The 15,021-nt window shown below is 40.5% G+C and overlaps 1 protein-coding gene across 4 annotated transcripts in view; it reads left to right on the top strand.

Moving 5' to 3' along the window:
- LOC149785889 (uncharacterized) overlaps window positions 1-15,021 on the top strand; it is a 243,980-nt gene that overhangs the window by 55,192 nt on the left and 173,767 nt on the right. For all 4 annotated transcript variants that reach the window (XM_089979881.1, XM_089979882.1, XM_089979883.1 and 1 more), the window contains 2 exons: window positions 3,782-4,039; window positions 11,215-11,256. In XM_089979881.1, coding sequence (XP_089836007.1) covers window positions 3,782-4,039; window positions 11,215-11,256 — 300 coding nt within the window. The remainder of the gene's footprint in view (window positions 1-3,781; window positions 4,040-11,214; window positions 11,257-15,021) is intronic.

Here is a 15,021-nt window from a genome sequence, read left to right as displayed (position 1 = left end):
TTCTCATAGCACTCTTACGGGTTGTGCCCATTTGACATCTAGACTATGTTCTTATAACACTCTAACAGGTTGTGCCCATTGGACATCTAGACTATATTCTTATAACACTCTTATGGGTTGTGCCCATTGGACATCTAGACTGTGTTCTTATAACACTCTTATGGGTTGTGCCCATTGGACATCTAGACTATATTCTTATAACACTCTTATGGGTTGTGCCCATTGGACATCTAGATTGTTCTTATAACACTCTAACAGGTTGTGCCCATTGGACATCTAGACTATATTCTTATAACACTCTTATGGGTTGTGCCCATTGGACATCTAGACTATATTCTTATAACACTCTCATGGGTTGTGCCCATTGGATATCTAAACTGTTCTTATAACACTCTTATGGGTTGTGCCCATTGGACATCTAGACTGTTCTTATAACACTCTTATGGGTTGTGCCCATTGGACATCTAGACTATATTCTTATAACACTCTTATGGGTTGTGCCCAGTGGACATCTAGACTGTTCTTATAACACTCTTATGAGTTTGCCCATTGGACATCTAGACTGTTCTTATAACACTCTTACGAGTTGTGCCCAGTGGACATCTAGACTGTTCTTATAACACTCTTACAGGTTGTGCCAATTGGACATCTAGACTGTGTTCTTTTAACACTTACAGGTTGTGCCCATTGGACATCTAGACTATATTCTTATAACACTCTTACAGGTTGTGCCCATTGGACTTCCAGACTATATTCTCATAGCACTCTTACAGGTTGTGCCCATTGGACATCTAGACTGTGTTCTTTTAACATTCTCATGGGTTGTGCCCATTGGACATCTAGACTGTTCTTATAACACTCTTATGAGTTTGCCCATTGGACATCTAGACTGTTCTTATTACACTCTTATGAGTTGTGCCCATTGGACATCTAGACTGTTCTTATAACACTCTTACAGGTTGTGCCCATTGGACATCTAGACTGTGTTCTTTTAACATTTACAGGTTGTGCCCATTGGACATCTAGACTATATTCTTATAACACTCTTACAGGTTGTGCCCATTGGACTTCCAGACTATATTCTTATAACACTCTCATGGGTTGTGCCAATTGGACATCTAGACTGTGTTCTTTTAACACTCTCATGGGTTGTGCCCATTGGACATCTAGACTGTTCTTATAACACTCTTATGGGTTGTGCCCATTGGACATCTAGACTATATTCTTATAACACTCTCATGGGTTGTGCCCATTGGACATCCAGACTGTATTCTTATAACACTCTTACAGGTTGTGCCCATTGGACATTTAGACTGTGTTCTTTTAACACTTACAGGTTGTGCCCATTGGACATGTAGACTATATTCTTATAATACTCTTACAGGTTGTGCCCATTGGACATCTAGACTGTGTTCTTTTAACACTTACAGGTTGTGCCCATTTGACATCTAGACTATATTCCAATAACACTCTCATGGGTTGTGCCCATTGGACATCTAGACTGTTCTTATAACACTCTTATGGGTTGTACCCATTGAACATCTAGACTGTTCTTATAACACTCTTACAGGTTGTGCCCATTGGACATCTAGACTGTGTTCTTTTAACACTTACAGGTTGTGCCCATTGGACATCTAGACTGTTCTTATAACACTCTTATGGGTTGTGCCCATTGGGCATCCAGACTATATTCTCATAGCACTCTTACAGGTTGTGCCCATTGGACATCTAGACTGTGTTCTTTTAACATTCTCATGGGTTGTGCCCATTGGACATCTAGACTGTTCTTATAACACTCTTATGAGTTTGCCCATTGGACATCTAGACTGTTCTTATAACACTCTTATGAGTTGTGCCCATTGGACATCTAGAGTGTTCTTATAACACTCTTACAGGTTGTGCCCATTGGACATCTAGACTGTGTTCTTTTAACACTTACAGGTTGTGCCCATTGGACATCTAGACTATATTCTTATAACACTCTTACAGGTTGTGCCCATTGGACTTCCAGACTATATTCTTATAACACTCTCATGGGTTGTGCCCATTGGACATCTAGACTGTGTTCGTTTAACATTCTCATGGGTTGTGCCCATCGGACATCTAGACTGTTCTTATAACACTCTTATGGGTTGTGCCCATTGGACATCCAGAATTTTTCTTATAACACTCTTACAGGTTGTGCCCATTTGACATCTAGACTATATTCTTATAACACTCTCATGGGTTGTGCCCATTGGACATCTAGACTGTTATTATAACACTCTTATGGGTTGTGCCCATTGGACATCTAGACTGTGTTCTTATAACACTCTTATGGGTTGTGCCCATTGGACATCTAGACTATATTCTTATAACACTCTTATGGGTTGTGCCCATTGGACATCTAGACTGTGTTCTTATAACACTCTTATGGGTTGTGCCCATTGGACATCCAGACTATATTTTCATAACACTCTTACAGGTTGTGCCCATTGGACATCTAGACTGTGTTCTTATAACACTCTTATGGGTTGTGCCCATTGGACATCCAGACTATATTTTCATAACACTCTTACGTGTTGTGCTGATTGGACATCTAGACTGTTCTTATAACACTCTTATGGGTTGTGCCCATTGGACATCTAGACTATATTCTTTTAACACTCTTATGGGTTGTGCCCATTGGACATCCAGACTATATTTTCATAACACTCTCATGGGTTGTGCCCATTGGACATCTAGACTATATTTTCATAACACTCTTACGGGTTGTGCCCATTTGACATCTAGACTGTGTTCTTATAACACTCTTATGGGTTGTGCCCATTGGACATCCAGACTATATTTTCATAACACTCTTACGGGTTGTGCCCATTTGACATCTAGACTGTGTTCTTATAACACTCTTACAGGTTGTGCCCATTGGACATCCAGACTATATTCTCATAACACTCTTCCAGGTTGTGCCCATTATATATCTAGACTGTTCTTATAACACTCTTACAGGTTGTGCCCATTGGACATCCAGACTATATTCTCATAACACTCTTACAGGTAATGTCCAATCAAGAGCCAGACTGTGTTCGTATAGCACTTTGACAGGTAATGTTGAATAAACAGCTAGACTGTTCTTACAACACTTGGGGCCCCAAGTAGCCGAGTGGTCTAAAGTGCTCTCAGTTTGGATCACTGCCATCTCACCTCTGTCTGCGTGGGTTCGAGTCTCAGATTCGGCTAATGTGGGTATGTGAGAAAGCTTGCCAGTAGCTTCTCGTGGGTCAGTGGTTCTTTCCTGGGTTTTCCCGGGTTCTTCCTCCGCCATTAATACTGGCTGCCATGTATAGCCTATTGTGTGCTGAAAAATGGCATTAAACCCTACAACAGCTACAACTACAACTTACAACACTCCTTCAGGTAATGTCTAATGAACAGCCTGACTGTGTCCTAATAACACTTTTACAGGTAATGTCCAATAAACAGCCTGACTGTGTTCATATAACATGCCTACAGATAATGTCTGATGAACAGCCTAATTATATTATAACACTTTTACAGGTAATGTCCAGTAAACAGCCTGACTGTGTTCTTACTACACTCTTACAGGTAATGTCCAGTAAACAGCCTGACTCTGTTCTTACTACACTCTTACAGGTAATGTCCAGTAAACAGCCTGACTGTGTTCTTACTACACTCTTACGGATAATATCTAATAAACAGCCTGGTTGTGTTTTACAGTACTCAAAGATCCTTATTTTGGTAATCCTGGATAATAATGCACACTGTTATAATCTGTTTTTAGGAGACAGACCAGATGTACCTAACATTGCTATAGTGGTGACTGATGGTCAGTCAAATAACCATGCCTTGACTGTCAGCGAGGCAAAACTGACGCAGGCCGCTAATGTGACAGTGCTGGCATTGGGGGTTGGGAAAGCTATAGACCGAGCAGAGCTTGGAGATATTGCCACAGATCCTGACAGCCGTAATGTGTACACAGCAGACAGTTTTGATGCCCTGAAATCACTGAAAGATCTCCTCTCCACTAAGGCTTGTGAAGGTAAATTTTTTAAATCAAGCCCAAAAGATCGTAGTTTTAAGGAAGCAATGGTACATTTTTCCAGACACAAAGAATATAATCTCATGGAATCGACCTTAGACTGAAAATTTTGCAAATCATCATGAGTAGAATATTTTGGATGACAAAATGGCACCAATTTTGTTACTCCAAACAGCATGTAGTGATAACTTTACTGCAAAGCTACAATATATTTTATTAGTTTGGGTAAATGATAGTACTTATTTATCTTTTAAGTGATTTAATAATATGTTTTAAAAATAAAATATTGATCATTTGTTGCATATAAATCATTGATTACACCTGTTCATCATGGTGGATACCAACCATAATGGCATGATTTTGTTGTCCAATTTATTTTAATAATAATAATAATAATAATAAAAATAATAATAATAAAGACTTCATTTTCAGATGCTGACTCAGTTAGTTACAAATGAGAAACTAATCTACCTTGAGGCCCTCTATTATGTATATATAAGATACAAGCTAAAAGAAACATGTTCATACACACACATACACACACACAGAGACACAGTATATACCTACACTCCTCAACAGTATGGCTTATTTCACTACACAGATTACATATTTGATTTGTCCTCAAATGTCCATAATAATGATCAGTCCATTTTTTCTGTCCATACCGCCCTCCTCCTAGTAGAAAAAACAAGCTGACTGAATCTATCTTTTTGAAGCAGTTTCCAAATCACCTGGAGTATGGAAATTTGATAGGTGGCCACCTGATTATTCTTGGAGATTTCAACTTTCACTTTGACTGTCCCGGAAACCCAAACACATCAAAACTCCTAGATTCCATTAATATTTTCAACCTCAAACAGTCAGTTAACCAACCCACCCATAAACATGATTACATTTTAGACTGGATTCTTAATAGACCTGATAATAATATTCTATGGTTCTCCCTGGTATCCTACAAACTTTCATCAGATCACATCTGTATTATATGCCATCTTGACGTATCAGTCCCTAACCCTCCACCTTTATTCGCTACTAAGAGAAACCTCCATATGATAAATAATAAATAATAATGGTAGTCTCTCGAGTTGAGGAAGACAAGTTGTGCGATCTCATTCAACGGTGGATGCTCATGTGGCTCCTGAGTCCAAATTCCGATGCACACAGGCGGTTGCAGGTGGGGCACGGGACACCAGTGGTTGGTGGTATTTGTGATACAGTTCTGTGACGTCTCTCCCGAGTTGCAGCAAGATGCTGGTGGCGATCTTCCTCAAAGGTGGAACAGGCTTTTCTGGTCAGCGCTTGCCAATGGCTTCTGTCTAAGGCAGCGAGCTCGAGCTGGCGGGGTTGGAGGTCTGTCCATTTGATGTTCATCTTGAGGTTGTCTTTGTACCTCTTATGAGGGCGGCCCTGGTTTTGGTTTCCCTGGGCTAGCTTGCCATAAAACAACTGCTTTGGGATTCTGCTTTGATCCATGTGGATGACATGGCCAGTCCAACGAAGCTGGGCCTGGATTAGTTTGGCTTTGATGCTTGTTGTGTTGGCTCTGTCAAGGACTTCCTGGTTGGTGATTCGGTCCTGCCACTTGATCCGCATAATGGATCTCAGGGAGCGCTGGTGGAATTGTTCCAACTGACTGATATGTCTTTGGTAGAGTGTCCACGTTTCACAGCCATACAAGAGAGACGTGAGGACAACTGCATTGTACACTTTCATGTTTGTTGACAGGCGTATGTCCTTGTGCTGCAAAACCTTGGTTCGAAGTCGTCCGAGTGCTTGACTGGCTTTTTGGATCCTCGCAGTGATTTCTTTGTCCAGGGAGCCATCACTAGATACTGTGCTGCCAAGGTATTTGAAACTGTCCACATTCTTCAGCTGCGTGTCGCCAATGGTGATACAGGGTTGTGAGGGGACAGTGGTTGGGGCAGGCTGGAAGAGGACTTCTGTCTTTCCTAGGCTGATTGTGAGTCCAAATAAGTTGGAGGCTTCAGAGAGTCTGTCCATGATTGCCTGTAGGTGAGTCTCTTCATGGGCCATGAGGGCACAGTCATCTGCAAAGAGTGCCTCAATGATGAGTCTTTCTAGCGTCTTTGTTTTTGCAGCTAGGCGATGGAGATCAAACACTGATCCATCCAGGCGATACCTAATGTAGATGCCAGTGTCAAGGTCATGGATGGCATGGAACAGTATCTGTGTGAAGAAGAGGTTGAAGAGTATCAGAGCAAGTACACAGCCCTGTTTGACACCATTAGATATTGGGAATTTCTCAGAAGGTTCACCATCTGAGAGAATCTCTCCAGTCATGTCAACATGGAGGAGCTGAATGAGGTTGGTAAACTTCTAAGGACAACCAAGTTTCTTGAGGACTACCCACAGTGCGTCTCTGTTGACTGTATCAAAAGCCTTTGTCAGGTCCACGAAGACAGCATACAGATTCATGTTCTGCTCAAGGCACTTCTCTTGGACTTGTCTCACTGCGAAGATCATGTCAATGGTGCTGCGGTCTGGGCGAAAACCACACTGAGACTCGGGGAGGTTATCTTCTGACACTGTTGCAGTAAGCCTGTTGAGGATGATGCGAGCATGCATATTGCCAGCTATGGACAGCAGGGAGATGCCTCTGTAGTTACTGCAGTCCACACGTCATGTGCCTTTATTTTTATAGACGGTCATGATTGATATGTCCCTGAGGTCGTTTGGCATCTCTTCTTCCGTCCAGATGCTGATTAGCACATCGTGGAATGCCTCCAGAGTCTGTTCACTGAGAGCCTTGTACACCTCCGCTGGGATACCATCCTTTCCAGGTGCCCTGCCACAGTTAATTTGTTTAATGGCCCTCCTCAACTCCTCCATCGTTGGTGGAATATCCAGTTGGTTGTGCACTGGCTGCTGGGGTATTTGGTCAAGAACAGATTGGCTGACCGATGAGGGCATGTTTAGGAGCTGACTAAAGTGTTCTTTCCATCTTTCCTTAATGCCATTCTTGTCCTTTATTAGTGTAATGCCATCTGCAGCGAGCAAGGGCACAGAGCTGGACTTTGCATGGCTGAAGATTGACATGATGGCGTTATAGAACTCTTTGGAGTTGTTAGTGTCAGCATAGCTTTGCACTTCATCAGCTTTCTTTTCCCACCAATGGTCATGTATCTTGCGGATTTCCCTCTGAGCCTCAACTTGATAGAATTTGAAGCGGTCTTTTTTGTTGATGAAGTTTGTGTTATTCTGCCAGACCATGAATGCTTTGTTCTTTCTGGCAAGCAGATCTTCAATGGCATCATTGATCTCGTCGAACCAGTCTTGACGGATTCTCTTCTTTGGGCCCAGGGTTGCCGTAGCTGTTTCTCTTATTGTGTCCCTGAGCTTGTTCCATTTTTTGGAGGCATTTCCACGTATCGGTCCGTTTGTTGACAGCTTGTCATCTAGTCTCTTCTGGAAATTGAGCTTGGTGGAAGACTGCTGGAGTTTGACAATGTTGAAGGCTGTGCGCACAAGTTTAGGACGTCTTAGGTGATGAGGGGCAATGTGCAGCTGTAGGGTAGTTCGGACAAGTCTGTGGTCTGTCCAGCATTCTGCTCCTCGCATGGCCTTGGTGATGAGGACATCCTTGGCATCACGCTGGCGGACTATTACATAGTTGATTAAGTGCCATTGGCAAGATCTGGGGTGCATCCAGGTGTTCTTGTGTTTGTTCGCCATTCTGAACATTGAGTTTGTGATTAGGAGGTTAAATTCTGCGCATTTGCTGAGTAGGAGCAGGCTGTTGTTCTTCATTCTGCTGACACCGTGTTTGCCAAGCACACCTTTCCATCGACCATAATCACAGCCAACACGGGCGTTGAAGTCCCCTAGTAGTATGATCTTGTTGTCAGCTGGAACTGAGCTAAGTACAGAGCTGAGGTCGGTATAGAACTGCTCTATGACTTCTGCTGGACTCAATAGGGTAGGGGCGTAGGCACTGATGATTGTTGCATAGCGTTTGTGGCTGATAGGTATTCGCAATTTCATTAGCCTCTCATTGATACCAACAGGCATTTCCGGAAGCTGCTTCAGAAGACATGATTTGATAGCCAGGCTGACTCCATGGATACTGTCCTCATTTTGGGCTTTTCCTTTCCAGAAGAATGTGTAGCTGCTTGCTAGCTCAGTAAGAGAACCCTCCTCTGCGAACCTGGTTTCACTCAAGGCTGCAATGTCAATATTGTAGCGTGAAAGCTCCTTAGCAACTAGAGCTGTTCTCCTGTGTGGTCCATGTTCCAATAATAAGTTTTTTTCTTTGATTATTGGATTCTTCATAGACCTGATAATAATATTCTACGGTTCTCCCTGGTATCCTACAAACTTTCATCAGATCACATCTGCATTATATGCCATCTTGACGTATCAGTCCCTAACCCTCCACCTTTATTCGCTACTAAGAGAAACCTCATTATGATAAATAGAACCAAACTAATGCATGACATCCAAGCAAATCGAACTACTTGCTTACCTCCTACAGCAGAACAACTCGATAACTGCCTGCATTCATTGCTCGACAATCATGCCCCAGCCATCAAGTGCAGAGTATCAATTCGAAAGTGTTCTCCATGGTATAGTAGTGTTAGGGACCAACTTCGCACTGCTAAAAGAGACTGCCGTAAAGCTGAGAGGCTTTGACTTTCCACCAGAATCACTATTCACAAGCAAATCTATGAAGCCATTAAGAAGAATGTCACAAACGAGGTACAGCCTTACTGTGGTTCAAATCCTACTTGGTCAACAGGACACAAACTGTGTCTGCAAATAGAATACACTCCAGCCCAGTTAATCTGTGTTGTGGTGTTCCTCAGGGGTCTGTTCTTGGACCTGTTCTCTTGATTCTATACACTCAGCCACTCTCAAGTGTCATAGATCATCATCCAGTGTCTCACCAATGGTACACTGATGACACCCAAATATACAAATCTAGCCACCCAACTGAAGTTGTTGCTACTATCCAAGGTGTAGAGAGGTGCAGTTCTGATGTAAAATCATGGATGACATGTAACAAGCTGCAGATGAATGATGATAAAACTGAGGCCATTCTGAACACAACACAAAGACTTTCTCATTCACATCCAAATTTACCTCAAACAATAAATATCAACAACACCAACATTAAATTCACACAGTCAGTATGAAACCTAGGCGTTACTATGGACAGTACTCATACATTGCACCAACATGTCAAGACATGAACAAATGCAAGGCTGCATATCTTGAGCTGAGATGCATCAGCTCAATTCACAAATATCTTTCAGTTGATGCTACTAAAACACTTGTGTGTTCATTAGTACTTTCAAGACTGGACTATCGTAACTTAATTCTGGTTCATCTCAATATCTATTACAGAAACTTCAAAAATTTCAAAACACAGCTGCTCAGGTCATTCTTAGAGTACCATGATCAGAGCACACCTCCTCACTGCTCCGTACCCTACACTGGCTATCCATTTGATCCAGAATCAAACACAAAATTTATTCTCTTGTGCTACGTTTCAGTGACGGACTTCAGTCCAGCATACCTATCTGACCTCACCCATGTGTACACACCAGCAAGGTACTTATGCTCCTTTAGTGACAATCGTATACTCATTATTCCCACTATGAATTCAAAGTCATATGGACAACGTTCTTTTGCATACCAGGGCCCAGCAACGTGGAATGAATTGCCCACTGAACTTAGACACAAAGAAACAGTGATCCCATTCAAGAGTGCTCCTAAAACTCACTTATTTTGACTGCAAGAACAAGCTTAACCGATTCGGCCCCGACCCCGTCTGTAGGCGTGATGAGGCTGTACCCTACTTCAAAGCCCTGCAGCATCGAGGCCATTTAAGATAGGCCAATGTGGGTGGTATTAAAACAAAGCAGACAGATATAGCTCTAAAATGATATCAAATAATCTAGAAGTTCTAGTTGCACTACAAAATACAGTTAGGAAAAGCTCATTTTTTGGACCCGATTTGTTTTTCACCCAAAATTCGCTCGAGATCGGAATGCGATTTTGTGTCTGGATTTTAGGCCTTTTGGTCTCAGATCTAAGGCATACCGGTCTTAACTGCACACAGACAGGTGAATCTTTGCAAAAACTAGGATAAGGTGGGCATTTGGAATAAAGTGCGGTCTCCATACGAAAAAGATGGGTCTATTAAGCAAAAAAAAAAAAAAAAAAAAGAACTCCAACTTTTACCCTTCTGCTCATGCACAAGCAAATTAACCAATGGAAATTGATGTTTCTAATACAACTAGGCATTATTCTCATGGATAATCTGTTGAAAACCGCTGTATTACGATGTATTCAGAAATAGCACCCCAAATCTCGTTCCTACGCACATTTCAGGCAAAAACGACAAAAACCTCTGGGGCCGAATGAGTTAATGAACTGAGAAAGTTCTGCAGCAGCAAAATCTCTAAGATGATGTGTTTCTCTATTCCACCAGTTCCAAATAATGTTGATAAAAAATGTCTCAGTGAACTTGATACCAAGAAAGCTACAGGACTGGAGTTCTTTTTTTTTTCTTTTTTTTTTTGCTTAATAGACCCATCTTTTTCATATGGAGACTGCAATTTATTCCAAATGCCATCTGGACCTAATGTCACATCTGCCTTTTACTTTAAGATGTAGACAAATCAAAGATGTGCTGGACAAATGTAGAAGAACAAAAGTTATTGCACATTTTCACAACTGAGAATGTTTAAGCCATCTGTATTAATGATTATTGGGAAGTTTGTTAAACAGTCTTTGAAGTTGGAATTTTACTCCATAAATAAAATGAAAGTCATGATTATTTCACTATAGCAACCATAGTTTTCAAGTGTGATTCATTTTTTTAACCTGATTTTAAAAGCAGTAAGCTAGATTCTTAGAGTAGTTAAGTGTTCAAGATCCTTAGATTAAGGTAAGTTTTCAAGATCTGTAAATTAAACTCAGTGTTCAAGATTTTAAAATTAAGGTCACTGTTCAAGATGTTTAGATCACACCAGAACAGGATATTGGAGTAAAGTAGAAGATGCTGGGTCATGCTTGTAAAAGAGATTAGATTGATTTCTGCTGGAAACATTTATATTTAATGCGGAATTTGGGCCCAAAGCAATAATTATCTTTGGATGTTAACTTGCAGTATGGAATAATGTTATCTGTCAATTTATTTTACCTTTCAGCTTCAAAGGTTAAGGACAATATAACAGCCACTGCAGCACCAGGTGAGTACAATATAACAGCCACTGCAGAACCAGGTGAGTACAATATAACAGCCACTGCAGAACCAGGTGAGTACAATATAACAGCCACAGCAGGACCAGGTGAGTATAATTTAACAGCCACTGCAGAACCAGGTGAGTACAATATAACAGCCACAGCAGGACCAGGTGAGTGCAATATAACAGCCAATGCAGGACCAGGTGAGTACAATATAACAGCCACTGCAGAACCAGGTGAGTACAATATAACAGCCACAGCATGACCAGATGAGTATAATTTAACAGCCACTGCAGGACCAATTGAGTGCAATATAACAGCCACTGCAGGACCAAGTGAGTACAATATAACAGCCACTGCAGGACCAAGTGAGTACATTATAACAGCCACTGCAGGACCAAGTGAGTACAATATAACAGCCACTTCAGGACCAGTTGGGTATAATTTAACAGCCACTGCAAGACCAAGTGAGTACAATATAACTGCCAATGCAGGACCAAGTGAGTACATTATAACAGCCACTTCAGGACCAAGTGAGTACATTATAACAGCCACTGCAGGACCAAGTGAGTACATTATAACAGCCACTTCAGGACCAAGTGAGTACATTATAACAGCCACTGCAGGACCAAGTGAGTACAATATAACAGCCAATGCAGGACCAAGTGAGTACATTATAACAGCCAATGCAGGACCAGTTGGGTATAATTTAACAGCCACTGCAGGACCAAGTGAGTACAATATAACAGCCACTGCAAGACCAGGTGAGTAAAATATAACAGCCACTTAAGAACCAACACAGCCAATGCAGGACCAGGTGAGTACAATATAACAACCATTGCAGGACCAGGTGAGTACAATTAAACAGGCACTGCAGAACCAGGTGAGTACAATAAAACAGATCCTCCAGGACCAGATGAGTACAATATAACAGCCACTGCAGGGCTAGATGACTAAAACCTCCCATGTAAATTAACCCTTTACCTCATGCAAGTGTCTTTGGATGCCTCTACTCCATTCGCATGGAAGCGCCTTTTGACGCCTGCTGTAAACATCAGCCATTTTGAGCTGATTTTTGTAGCGCCACCTTCGGGGAAAAGCCCCCCTATTAGATACTACATTCATTTCTGTGAATGACAATTACGTCAGATCACATGGTCGCTGTTTATGCACTGTATGATATCTACTATTTAAAGTAGCTGGGTCGTAATCTCCACTCTCCAAAATGGCGGTCGCGGATTTCAATCAGTACTTACGAAGTTTTCACAATTAGAATCACAACTATGAAAGATTCAATAACTTAGGTAAAGGCTCTGATATTGATGTAGGCAGCAATTAGTTTTTATAAATTATCAAATTCATATGACTTTGTGATATAGACACAGACGAAAAACATGTAAATTTCGAGTATGGAAAATGGCAGCTACGGTTGGTCACACGGCCTCACTGACATGACGGTGAACAAGTACTCTCAAGATTTTAAAGCACGTTAAAAATTCTTCTGTGAAAAATAATTACACAGCTATAACAATCGGACTTTACTCTTAAATTTTTCCACATATAATAGATGTGTACCAAAAATGTAAAATGGTTAAAATTGCTGTTAAACATAACATACACTACATTGTTTAACAGTTCACAGGCAGGCCTATGCATATGCTGTCGACTAGGTAAAAGGTGTTATATTTATAGCGCGCTGCACTTTGTCACTATGTTCTATGAGGTAAAGGGTTTACAGGCATGTATATTATGATTCATATCAGGCCCTGTATTCTCAAAATGTTTTTTTTTAATACTGTCACAAAGTTGTGAGGCAATACAGTGCTTTTTCCATTTATTCATACTTTCATTTGTGTGTTGATTCATTTGCTTGTTATGCTGTCACTTTCTTGGACCCTATTTCACCTACACTGATGAAAACCAACATGTAGATCTGTTGCAACAAAAGTAATGTCATCATTATAGAAGTAGGTCAGTGTTACATAATTTTTATGTTCTAGGAGATTTTCAGCTATTAAATAATTATGATTGCAATAATTTGACCTACATTCAAGAAACTTGGTGTATGGATCTCAAAAAGAATAACTGAATCACATGAAACTAAGTTACTGTGATGTAACTTTTATGCTTCATTTACTTTCGTATGTTCAGCAATTGCCACAGTTTTGTAGACCTTATTTTCACCAAGTAGTATGTGAATGCATCTTAGCTGGGTAACTCAGCCATTTCAAAAGTAGAGCATTGTGATCTAGTTGTGACACATCAACTATTCATTTCAGCCTCAGTTGATTCTACCCTATGTTTCCTACAATCATGAATATTGTTCATTGCACCCTCTTTGACCCAATCGAAGACGCATCTTAAAAAGATCAATTCAACCATGCCAGAAATGTTCTCTGTGACCTGATTTTTCTTGAGTGACTTCTGTATTTTCATCTATTTGTTCCATTGCACACTCAAGATCTTGGATCCCACTTTATTTAAGCTCCTTAAATTTTATGTTTGGGTGCATTTCAGTGAGACTAATTCAGCTATTCCAAAACAAGGACACTGGTCTAATTATCATACTTGAGTGATGCTTGCATTGTCAGCTATCTGTATCTTCAACCCTATTACATCTACACTAATGAAACTCCATATCAGCCCTACAGTGATTAATTTTTCTTTGTTGATGCAAGTTAATTATAGAGTTGTATATGGCAGTAATCTTTCAAACACATAGTGGCTTGGTCATTAGCTTAGTTTCACAAATTGTAAAGGGTTTGAGTCCTTTCTAGGCCAGCCTTAATCAGCTGTCATGGTGCATATATCTTTTCAATGCTCTTAACTCTGACTGCCTGAGTATATTGTCAGATAATCCAAACTTGATGTGCTAATATTGAGTATAGTGTCAGACAATCCAAACTTGATGTGCTAATTTTGAGTGTAGTGTCAGCTAATCCAAACTTGATGTACTAATTTTGAGTATAGTGTCAGCTAATCCAAACTTGATGTGCTAATTCTGAGTATAGTGTCAGCTAATCCAAACTTGATGTGCTAATTTTGAGTATAGTGTCAGATAATCCAAACTTGATGTGCTCATTTTGAGTAGAGGATTTGTCTTGACATGTAGATGCATCTGAAGGAGAGTACTCCAGCCACCTTGTTTCGGAGGTGAAAAAGATCAAACTCAGGACTGAAATCCCAATTGATATTTTCTAAGCATAAATTTTGTCTAAATTTAGCAAATGGTGGTGAAGAAAGTCAAGTTGAAAAAATGCTGAAAATTCTATATTCCTTTCTGAGTAAAGTTTCATAATGTACCAGTGTTTATTAGAGACTGTGCTCAAAATCAAAACTGCAGGGCCTGCAAGGAGTATTGAACTTGTGATTGAATGTTATGTTCAAAGCAGCAGGGAGTACTTGTGACTGAGTATATGCTCAATACTGGAAGGCCTGCTGGGAGTATATGTGACCAAGTGTTGCTCTCAAATTTGCAGGACCTGTTACAAATACTTGTGACTGTTGTGCTAAAAGCTGCAGGGCCTGCTTGGAGTATTGATCTTGTGACTGAGCATTGTGTTTAAAACTACAGGGCTTACTTGGAGTATTGAGCTTGTAACTGAGTGATGTGCTCAAAGCTGCTGGTTTTTGCTAGAAGTGCTTGTCTTTTTTAGTAGCTAAAGAAATAACTGTACCAGTAATATTAATTGTGATACTTATATTAGTATTGATTTTACTTATTTATAGTATGTTTGAGATCTGCATTATTAGTAAGACTGCATTAATTT

The sequence above is a fragment of the Sinohyriopsis cumingii genome, chromosome 13 (genome assembly GCF_028554795.1).
Source record: "Sinohyriopsis cumingii isolate HCF-2022 chromosome 13, ASM2855479v2, whole genome shotgun sequence".
Taxonomy (NCBI): Eukaryota; Metazoa; Mollusca; class Bivalvia; order Unionida; family Unionidae; genus Sinohyriopsis; species Sinohyriopsis cumingii.
The sequence above is the reverse complement of the archived record's forward strand: the minus strand, read 5'-3'. Positions and strand labels throughout refer to the sequence as shown.